This window comes from Procambarus clarkii, chromosome 29, assembly GCF_040958095.1.
Source record: "Procambarus clarkii isolate CNS0578487 chromosome 29, FALCON_Pclarkii_2.0, whole genome shotgun sequence".
Classification (NCBI taxonomy): Eukaryota; Metazoa; Arthropoda; class Malacostraca; order Decapoda; family Cambaridae; genus Procambarus; species Procambarus clarkii.
In genome coordinates, this window is record NC_091178.1 from 5,244,531 (window position 1) to 5,256,636 (window position 12,106).

The 12,106-nt window shown below is 41.2% G+C and overlaps 1 protein-coding gene across 1 annotated transcript; it reads right to left on the reverse strand.

Moving 5' to 3' along the window:
- Positions 1–941: 941 nt before the first annotated feature.
- Positions 942–10,569, reverse strand: LOC123764960 (3 beta-hydroxysteroid dehydrogenase/Delta 5-->4-isomerase). The gene is made up of 6 exons (XM_045753207.2): positions 10,161–10,569; positions 8,279–8,434; positions 6,741–6,920; positions 4,928–5,152; positions 2,206–2,361; positions 942–1,705 (listed from the first exon to the last, which is right to left on the reverse strand). Exons 1-6 carry the CDS (start codon positions 10,186–10,188, stop codon positions 1,281–1,283), a joined length of 1,170 nt encoding a protein of 389 aa, XP_045609163.2. The 5' UTR covers positions 10,189–10,569; the 3' UTR covers positions 942–1,280.
- Between the last annotated feature and the right edge of the window lie 1,537 nt (positions 10,570–12,106).

Genomic DNA, 12,106 nt, shown 5'->3' on the forward strand with positions numbered 1-12,106 from the left:
AAGTGAGAACAATCGGAATAGCGGGGGAGACATCTCCCGTCACGCAGGGTGCAGGCGCACCTCCACAGATCTCCAGTATCAGCTCTTGATACTGGTAATGGCTCAAAAGGGCCACCACTTACGGGCTATTCATGCCCGTGCCACCTTTTGGGTGGCTTAATCTTCATCAATCAATCAATCGGAAGTGAGAAGAGGAGTGGCGGGGACTATATGATAAGTGGAGACAGTGAAGGGAAAAGTGAGAGTTGTGATGGATTCAAGGAAAGGAATTGTGAAGACGAAGGCAGAGATACGGTGCTCTTGGTGTATGGAAATACTGAAATAAGATTGGACTTTGATATGTCCATTAAGAAGTATAGGCCACAGAACAGATTTTTGAGCCACAAAAGAATGAAACTCACAATGATAAGACTTATGTTGTCCTACACGAATAAATGCACCTTAAAAAATGTACTTGACAGAGTCGTGATCAAACATCCCCGCGGCTCTCACCTTTACCAGTGCTCCTCCTGGCTTACTGTGGGGAAACACGCCCTACGCTCCTGTTGTTATAGATTCAGCTACTCGGAACAAGTTCCAAGTAGCACGGTCTATGGTGAGCCCATAGTGGACTTACCTGGTACAGGGGCGGTGCTGTGAGTGTTGTACGCTCCTCTCTTGTCATTGTATAACTTTCACACTTTGTTGCATAGTTTTCGCTACTTATGGCGAAACACAGTGGTTCGTGGAACCACTGTGGAAAGTGGAACCAGAGTGGAAACACTCTGAAGGGTGGTTCACCCTTTAGAGTGATAATGACAATGTTCTGAGGCAGTTTTGCCGGATTTGCAAGTGAGAGTCATATAGTTAGTATTTATTGTGTTGCAGCTTGTCTGCAACTCTTTAATAAGTTGTCAAAATTCTTTAGAATAACCAAGCAGATGGGCATTGAAACACAGTAGCAATCGACAATATATATATATTTTCGACATATATTACAGGATGGTAACAAGTAATTTGAGATGAGTATACCCCGTATCATGGAGCAGGCCATTGGTTTTCTACAGGTAAATGAGTGGGGACATGTTTATACTCTGGAATCTGGCTTACACTATATTACGAAACTAATATACTGCCTCCAAATCAATATTTGAACTTGGGACCATTTTATATATAAAATGTATATATTATATATGTATATATATTTTATATATAAAATATATATTATTTATATATAAAACTTTCTCCCTGGTGAAGCGAGTCAGTACATAATAAGCTGTAGCTCTACCTGTGGCTGAGAACTAAACAAGATATTTAGTGTAGTAAGAGTTTGATCGGTGCTGAGCCTGGTCCCAGGTGTACCGTGGAGTGTACCCGAGGTACAGCTCGGCGCGCATGCGACTCACCACAGTGATGGTGGCAGCCAGGCGGTGCAGTGTTAGTGGCGGCAGAGATGACAGGTTTCTCTCTTTCTTGAAGCCCAACAGAGACCAGAACATGGCCCAGATGCTGGCGATCAGCATCATGAGAGAAATGATCCAGTATGAATGGTTCTTCGAAGGTTGAAGACTCAAGTGGTGCAGGAAAGGCTCGGCCAGGCCCGACAGGTTGTGAGGGGGTGTGTCGTCTGTCACATACACTGGCATCCCACCACATCCCTCCATGCCGTCACTTCTACCAGAGATCAGGTGCCCAAGGGCATTCACGTGAGCTACCGCCACGTTACCTGGAAACAAGGTATATTTTTGTTTAGGATAAGCACTGAAGTCGTAGTCCTGAATAAGTGTAAATTATTTGACGGCACCTCTCATCTTGCCCCGGTAAATGGGTGTCTTCAAATTTTTTATACAGTAGGTTACTATAGGAGGGGTATCCGGCGGTGCCCGGGATATTCTATCTCTCTCCCCCTCAATCTCGTCATCCCTGCCCTCGTCTTCCATATTAGCTTGACCCTGCAGAGCAGCACGTGGTAGAGGTATATATAACTAGCTTCAAAGGTGGTGTCTATTTACTGTAAAAAATTTATTTCTGACATTTAGATGTCAATTCTAGCGCCTCTAAACTTTAATGTTCTTTAATTACGGTAATCAGCACTTGTCATAAAATGTATTCGCTGTATCTACATGTAAGAATTTTAATTCTACTTCATTTAAATCAGAAAGTGATCTCACATGTGCCAGAACCAACTCACAATAAGTACATGTTAATATTACTCAGAATAATTACCAACATAAGCTGCTTGGAGAAAGGCCTCTGGGTTACCCACTGATGGAAGCCTGTTGCCGCCCGCTCTGGCCATTCCCAACACCAGCGGCACAAAACTGGTGTCCCCCTCGCCGTAGGTAATTGGCGGTCGTAATACCACTGTCTGCAATTTCGCTCCTGAGAGAGAGAAAATCACATATACTACACAGCAATCACCTCGTGTAAAGCCTAGCAGCCATTACACGAATTAAAAATGCTTTTCTTGGAAGAGACGTGGAAAATGTTGTAGCCTACCATACTCATATCTGTGGTTCTCCCATTGTTCCTATCGAAGTTCACCTACGTGAAAGCATAGCTTCCTACAGACAGCTTAGATATATCAGTTATTCAGATGACTTGGCGTCCAAAATAAAATTACTAGCAACAGTTCGAAGGGGTATGAGGGAATCAACTCTCACAACCTGGCTAAAGTAGAGGTCTCTACTAAATCTATATCTACTATATCGGTCTAGGCTATGTCTGGACTGCCCTCCAGACATAGCTGAAAAAAGTCCTACATCTAAGTGAATTCTCATAAGGAAATTCTGAGGGCCTCAGGACTGACACCTCAGCGGTAAGACACTCGCCTGGCGTTCCGCGAGCGCTATGTCATGGGTTCGTATCCTGGCCGGGGAGGATTTACTGGGCGCAATTCCTTAACTGTAGCCTCTGTTTAACGCAACAGTAAAATGTGTACTTGGATGAAAAAACGATTCTTCGCGGCAGGGGATCGTATTCCAGGGACCGTAGGATTAAGGACTTGCCCGAAACGCTACGCGTACTAGTGGCTGTACAAGAATGTAACAACTCTTGTATATATCTCAAAAAAAAAAAAAAACAAGATACGAGAGGGCTGATTTCGTCGAGACCTTTACAGTAATTAATAAATTAGAAGATGTGAATTCACGTCATTTCTTTAAAAGGCCCACCGTGATACACAAGAGGCAACAGCCTCAAGCACAATGTAGGGCAACCAAACATAAGTGCAGATGAGGGCTGGTGGGGTTTTCACCGACAATGGGTGTGCGGAGAGACGGGGCAGGACTTCACTTGCCTAACAATTTATCCAAAATTTGCTTGTCCATTTTAAAGAATGAAGAACAATTTTTATTTATATTACTTCTAAGCTGCATCACTTATGAACCCATCCCTGCCCTTGTGTGGCAGTGCACAATAGAAAGTTGTTTTCACATATCCAAACATTAAAACATTGATTGTAACCATGATATATATGTACTTCCGCCTACAGTTGAGACCTATTGTCTTATGTGTGACCCTCTGTCCTGCGTGACAGTGAATATAAGTCTTTAATAAGACTTAATCGAAATCCTCAGATTAGGCAAAATTGTAATTAATTTTGTCAATAAAGATGTTAATAATAAATAAACTTGGAGGGGTAAGGATAAAGGGACGTGGACGTGCAAAGGCGGTGGGGAAGGGGCCGAGAGGGACACTCCTAGAAGCAGAGTGAGGCGCCAGATTCAGTCTCAGAAGCTTGGACTCTCACAGCACCGCTCCTGTGCCAGGTAAGTCCACTACAGGCTCACCATAGCGCGTGCTACTTGCCCCGCTCCTGTTCCAGGTAAGTTACGGGATCACCATAGCCCGTGCTACTTGGAACTTGTTCCGAGTAGCTGAATCTATAACAACAACAACTCAGAAGGTGATGTGAGCTCGAGAGCGCCTGAGGAGCAGCGTGAGGGTATATAGCGTTCGTGAAGAAGCTCAGGCGCCGTAGTTGAGAGTAACCACTCTAGCATTCAGAAGGGATTTTTGGGGATAATTATTAGAACTTCATCAACGCAAAGCAAGGAAAAAAAGCGGTTAGCCTGCTTGTTCTTGAGACTAGACCCCGCCAACGTGTGTGCAAGACTGTCTGAGGTGTAAGACAACTTCTGTGCTAACGGACTGAAGCTGGCGAATGTGGAGCTAAAGATCAACAAACGATTCTTGTCAGTCACTATAAATTCAAAATATTAGGTTCACGTAGGTGGACCAAACATATCTTTGAATGCGGCAGTGTGCAAGATATGTGGCCATGACCATCACGCTTGCAGCGAGGGCAGTATACGGTGCAGTCTTTAGTCACCAAGGAAATATTATAATAATAATAATAATTATTATTATTATTATTATTATTATTATTATTATTATTATTATTATTATTATTATTTGTATTCATAAGAAGGTACAATGGGATTGTGAGATTACATAAGATTGGTATTTTTACATTCTTGTAAAGCCACTAACACGCATAGCGTTTCGGACAGAAATCTTATTTTAAAGAATTGAGAGCTGGTCCCATTCGGTTAAGTAGGAGGAAACATCCACCGACGTGGCAAAAGGGGGGAAGACAATCAATTGGGTGATTAAGGAGTAAAGTCAAAGCCCAGCCATCTTGCAGTAGTAGGAGAATTAGTTTCCATTCCTTGTAAAATAGGTCTAGTTAATAAACGTTAACCAAATAAATGCGACACTAATCTACGTTTGCCTAGGAAATGTATATGTTTATCTCTCAGAATGTTCGGTAATATGTTTATTGGTTGTGATGTGTGTCTACGTATGTATTAACACGATGTACTGAACGGGGTGAGAATAGCTTGAGCTACCTCATCCCTTTGTGTGTATTTTACCTCAATAAACTTATTTCAATTTCAATCTACGTTTGGTCTGCTACACTAAGGTGACGACCATTTAACTGTACCTGTGCTGAGAGGCGTGAGATGAGCACCAAGGACAATGTGCTCAGCGCGCAGCCTCATGAGAGCGTAGTCACCCAGCAGGAGGTCCTTCTCTGGGCCCCGGGGCGTGAGGGTCTCTGTGTGCTCCAGTAGCCTATTGCCAGCCGTCTTGACCACGACGATGGTGCTGGTGTGGACGAGGACCCCCACACCCGCTTCACAGCACGCCTCCACCACGTTCTTCACACCTGCGCCACAGGTGGGGCAGATTGAGTGATTGTAATATCAGGTATAATAATGATACCGAACACATACAAAAAATAGTATATAAATGATAAAATATGATAAAACGAGAAGGGCATTTATATATAATAATTAATAACATAATTCCCGTTGATGAGACATATATATATATATATATATATATATATATATATATATATATATATATATATATATATATATATATATATATATATATATATATATATATATATATACACACTTACTTTAGGCTTGTGCAACCCCAAAATATCAACTGTACTAAGAGACTACAGTTTAATACTGTACGAATACAATCACCTAAACGGAAAACATTTTGAATCACTCATCAGTGTGATTTAACGTTATGGCTGAATAATATGCTGCGAGGGGAGGCCAGCCTATTGTTAATGCCATGATGCCTATCCTGTCAGCAAATGGCGCTAATAGTCTCCTTTGCTTGTTAAGCCCAATTGTGACATCCCATTAATGCTGCTAACACCCAAAGTCAGTTAATCGAACCACCAGGGGTTAGTTAGGTCATCTTGTGGTTTGGGGGGGGGGCCAAAGATTTAAATCCTCTTACCAAAATAATCATTATAAACTCGCTACATAGTCTTCCCGGCTTGTTGCCTTTTTTGATAATTACTAACTACTAATTCTAAATACTTTAAGATTAGGGGAGGTATTGAGCTTTAGTATTCCAGGAATTTGAGTAATTTCCTGGAATCGCTAAGTCATCGAGTATAAAAATCTCCTTAAGAGCAAGCAGGACACGGGAGACATCTCCCGTCACGCAGGGTGCAGTCGCACCTCCACAGATCTCCAGTGTCAGCTCTTGATACTGGTAATGGCTCAAAAGGGCCACCACTTACGGGCTATTCATGCCCGTGCCACCTGTTGGGTGGCTTAATCTTTATCAATCAATCAATCAAGCAGGCCAGTAGAGAGCACGTGGAGCTGAGGGCCCTCCTGCTGGTACCACTGAGGGTCACGTGGTGCAGAGTGGTGGATCTCCCACTTGGTGCCATCAATAGTAGAATTTGGGAGAGTAAGTACTTAGTAAAAAAAAATCTAAAATAAGCAAGGGAGATAAGATGAAGATAAATATGATAAGGCAACCAAAAATGCTGAGAAGCGTACCAAGCAGATAACGTCGATGTACTACTACATTCTTTAATATTTTAACCTTGCTCTGCAGTACCGTTTGACCTTCTCGCTAACAGGCATCCGCTGTTTGGCTTCAACGCAGGCTGACTCAGTCCTCACCACTCTTGGGGTAGGAGAGGACACCGCAGAGCCTCTGCTACAAGACTACTGCCGTGTGGCCTTGGTAGTACCTACTACCTAGTCACTGAGCCCAACAACAGTTTTTACACTACAAAACAACACCTCGATCCATATGCTGCTTTCGTCTTATTGGCCTACTTTTTTTCATCTAAACGTGCATAGGGTAATACAAAAATACATCACATATGTCAAAATATGTACAATATATTCCTACGTCCGGGAAAATCTTCAAGGGAGGATTATAACATATAAATTTCAATAAACCAAATGGTATACTTGACTCACCGTCAACATTGACCTGTCTCATATAGTTGTCGCAGCCTAGGTCCTCTCGAGTGAAGTTTGGGAGGACTGCCGCACAGTTGATGACAGCGGCGGCCCCGGCCAGCGCCTCCTTCAGCTGCGACAGTTCCCGCACGTCACATTCCTTGAACACTACCTTGACTCTTGTGTCTGACGGCGACGCTGTGGGAGGAAGTTAAACTCGCGTTTATTACCTATAAACTGGCGTCAAAGTGATTATTTGCTTCCCTTCAATTATGTTACAATATTTTTCATCACCAGGAAATTCTGGGCAGGAAATGTTGCAAGGACAAACCAACTGTAGCCAGCTAGAGGACGGCAAAGCTACACTTTGCCAACATAACCTTGAACCCTTGTATGATTCATTGTCATGTTGGCACCAGCATCTTCAAGACGGGTGATTGTATATCTTTCAAAGACAAAAAAAAAAAACACAAGCACATTGAAGATAAAATTTTATCTGTATTATCGTACCATTGTTGTTATACAGCAGTGCCGGAACATTAAACAAAATCAACAAGAATGTTCCGTTATTTCACATGAGTGAAGAATGCAGCGGATATTATGCCCAGATATATTTTTTCCACAAGAAGCTATGTTAACAATTAATAATCTTAGCCCTAAACAGTTCGTTATCATATATCTAAGCAACGAAAGGCCCCCTAAACTTGTAAGTAACGGCTGGACATTCACCGCCCGGTAGTGCTATCATTTTTGTGTTAAACATTCCGAGGCCTCATTACAAATTTACTGTAGTTAGGCCACAGGATAATTTTATTTTTATAGATTTAAGTAATGAGAATAAATTACATCGTACCTTAAATTTACAATGTCTTCAATGTTCACAAGTTTCTTCTTGAGACCAGCGACTCCAATGTCTGCGTTTGGCAGAACTTGTTAATAACAACACCTACACTGACCGAGACGTTCATGGAGTATAAAACATAATTAGCAAACTGAATTAGTGAATTAAACAAAAATGAAAAAAGCATTAGTAACTGACATTCCCGTGAGCGCATTTCCTCACTGAGGACAGGTTGTGCTTCACATTCGTGCAGATCATATTTATTATGTGTACATACAGGATCGAGCTGTTAGCTCTTGGACCCCGCCTCTCTAACCGTCTGTTGTCTGATGTACTTGACTCCCAACCTATTTTTCTTTGCTTACTACATATTTCTCTCTTGTGTCCGTTGACGCTGACTGCTCAAGAGGAGAGGCCGCTATATATAATTGTTAACAGAACTCACCAATGTATTTCACACCACGTTAATGTCCCTTAGCGTGATCTTCGAACAATGAAATATTATACACACACATTAAACAAGTGTCAGATTGCTGTGCTGTACATCTATTAATTTACTATGACCCACTACACCCAAGTCCCTGTGTGTTCAGTGCAGCCTCCGTCAGTACCAGTCACGGGTCCTCCCCATCACCATCATCTCAAGGTGACGGTTACAATGAACATCCTCAGAACACTTCTGTTCTCCCTTATTTTTTTACGCTTCACCACTTACCGACACAGGGTGTGTATGGCTTCACGTCCAGGACCCGAATCTCCTTAATGCACAATGGCCGGGTGGCCTTCGTCTCCTGACCCTCGCCTTCACCCATCTTCTGTGCCTCCGTCAGCAGCTCCGAGACAACGTGTTGCCCCAAGAATCCGCTGCCCCCTGGCAGTGGCAGGAGAGGACAAGAGTGATGAACACAAAACCCACCACACATTTGTCATTTTACAAATTATAAGATATATTTATGTAAGTAATATGATTTTAACTCTTCAAATCTCATAATAAATTTGCATTAAAATTAATAATAATAATAATAATAATAATCTTTATTTAGGTAAGGTACATACATAAAGAGATTTACAAAGTTTGTTGGCTTTATAGATAGAGCTAGTACATACAATGCCTAAAGCCACTATTACGCAAAGCGTTTCGGGCAGGAAAAACATTAATGACTACAGCTTAAAACTAATGGGTAAAAAGAAAAGATGTGATGAGTACATATAAAAAATAGAGGTAAAAGAGGGGGGAACATTGTTGAAAAAGCAGCACAAATACAATTACAAATTATTACAGAAAATTACATTCAAACAGCGTTGATTTGAAAAACAAAAAAACAAAAAATATACATGGGTTGACAACAGGGGGGTAAGGTGGGTTCCATGGAATTTATTAGGTATAGCTTCGTTTTTAACTTAAACTGGTTGAGAGAGGTACAGTCTTTAACATGGTTGGGAAGGTCATTCCACATTCTGGGCCCCTTGATTTGTAGAGCATTTCTGGTTTGATTTAGTCGTACTCTAGGAATATCAAAACTGTATTTATTTCTGGTGTGGTGCTCATGGGTTCTGTTACAACCTTCTATGAAGCTTTTAAAAATATTATTCTATAATATTCTTATATTAAAATATTATTCTTTTTACTGTGCCTTTAAAACCAATAATTGAAGAACTGTAAAACACTTATTGATTGCTTAATGATTGTTTGTCTTGATCGGAAATCTAATCCGGACCCTTAGGGCTACATCACAGCACTCCCAGCTCGCATGTCTGCTTATGTAAGTGTAGTTACAGGATGAGAGCTACGCTCGTGGTGTCCCGTCTTCCCAGTATTGCGTCATATAAGGCTCTGAAATTACTGCCGGTTTTGGCCTCCACCACCCTCTCACCTAACTTGTTCCAACCGCTGTTTGCGAAAGTGAATTTTCTTATATTTCTTCGGCAGCAAACTGTGTCAACAAAATTATTCACACACCCTCCGTCACTATGTGATGGAGTGCGAAAAGATACGTGAATACAGAGACAATTTTATAACAAATATTCCAGAATCTAAATATTTTATTCAAAATGATCTACTACCAGAAATCTTAGCCAAATATCCCCAGTTTGCTAACTGTAGGTAGTAACTGAGTGATTGTAACCTATCCACCGCTGCCCACTGGATGGGGGGCGGTGTGCAGGACAAACATATCAATTGTGACACTAGCTCTCCTCATATGTCAGTTGCTTAATTTAGAACCTGTACTTGAGGTCGATCTCGAAGCCATTGTTGATGTGACGACTTTTATTGAATTTTGTAACTAGCTCATCAAGATTGTAACTTGCTTAGCTAAATGAATTGTGGGGTTCAGTCCCTGAGTCCATTATGTGCCTCTGTAACCCTTTCCACCACCACCCACAAGATGGGTATGGGGTGCATAATAAATAAACTCAACTAAACTAACTCTTTGCTTCTCTTTAACAGCTTTGTTTGTTTAGTTAGTTTAAATACATGACATTGTAGAGGAGGGGAGCGCTCCAACCTTTTCACTATCGCCCACAGGATGGGTATGGGGTGCATAATAAATGAAGTAAAGTATAACAAAAAATAAAGAAGTAAGAGAGAGTCTTACCCAAGACCGCGACAGTGAGCTGGTCCATGGTGGTGGGAGCAGTGGTTTGTGTTGCACTCCTCGCTGGGATGATTTCTCTCACTGGTTCTCTCAGCCCAAGACGCCTTTGGTTCAAAACTTGCAAAATTATAGCAGCGACGAGTGTGTGTCAAGAGAAACTGTCTAGTAAACACGAAATATGGGGTTTACTATATGGTTATTTTTAGTCGAAAAATAGTCAGCCAATGATCTGTGATGTCGCATCTCTAACTAGGCTACAAGGTAAATTGTCCAGAGACCATCAGGACACGATATGGCATACACGTCAACAGATCTTATCTTATCACTTGTCTTTTTAGATAAAAACCAATCGGATATAAGAGAGGTACTGCCGTTGGCTGTGTAACTAAGGGGAGGAGTGGGCGTTAATCTGGCACCCTCAGCATCACTCGGTCCATCAGTGGCACACTGCCGGACGCCGCCACCTGATTCATCTTGAGTAAGGCTAGTACTATTATATATATATATATATATATATATATATATATATATATATATATATATATATATATATATATATATATATATATATATATATATATATATATATATATATGCACAGACTACCCTATTCCAGTAGCTGAAGTTTATAACTTTTCAGACACTCAACCCACCAGGGGACTCGAACACTGGCCAACAAGTGCCTACAGCATGCAACTGCCACCTTGTTGGCCAGTGTTCGAGTCCCCTGGTGGGTTGAGTGTCTGAAAAGATATATATATATATATATTGCTATCTGCTATCTGCTATTGCTATATTGATAGTTATTGCTATCTAAAATAATTAGACGAGCCAAAACTAAATACTATGAAGATAAATTTACCCAAATAAAGAGCAACATTAAAAAAACTTGGAGCACAATTTCACAAATATTGGGATCAAAGAAGATTTTAAATAACAAACCAACACTCCTTTCCAATAACGTTGGTCAGCTTTCAGCCTCTGATTCTGCTATTGAGTTCAATAGGTTCTTCTCTTCCATTGGTTCATCCCTTGCAAATGATATTCCATCTTCCTGTACTGATGTTAAGGACTATCTTACAGGTAACTATCCACAGTCTCTGTACCTAAAGCCTACTAGTTCCACTGATGTCATTGAAATAATCCTTTCCCTTAAAACCAAGTCTAGTGCCCTCGAGGAGATACCAACTTTAATTTACAAAAAAGCCTCCAGATCTCTAGCCCCTGCTATTGCATTGCTCTTCAACAAGTCACTTGAACTCCAAACCTTTCCTGACATTCTAAAAAAAGCAAGGGTAACCCCTGTCCACAAATGTGGTGATCTCACTGATGTTAACAACTACAGACCTATATCAATCCTGCCTAACTTGTCAAAAATATTCGAAAAGCTAATCTACAAGCAGCTTTACTCTTTTCTAGCCAAACACAATATACTTAGCTCTTGTCAATATGGCTTCAGACCCAAAAAAAGCACTAACGATGCACTTATTAGTATGATTAACTTAATTCACGCAGCTCTTGATAAAAAGGAGTTTCCTGTTGGGTTATTTGTGGACCTGCGTAAGGCTTTTGACACTGTCAACCATCAAAACCTTCTTCTTAAATTACATCATTATGGAGTCAGAGGACACTCCCTGCAATACCTCAAATCTTATCTTACTGACAGGCTCCAGTATGTTTCTGTGAATAATACAATTTCTCCCACCCTACCCATCAACATTGGTGTTCCTCAGGGCAGCATACTTGGCCCTCTCCTCTTTCTCATCTACATTAATGACCTTCCAAATGCCTCCCAACACCTCAAACCAATTCTATTTGCTGACGACACAACCTTCATTTACTCCAGTCCTGACCCCCTTGCTCTAAATGCCACAGTAAATACTGAGCTAGAGAAAGTCCATCTTTGGCTAACTGCCAACAAACTCACCCTTAACATTGACAAAACG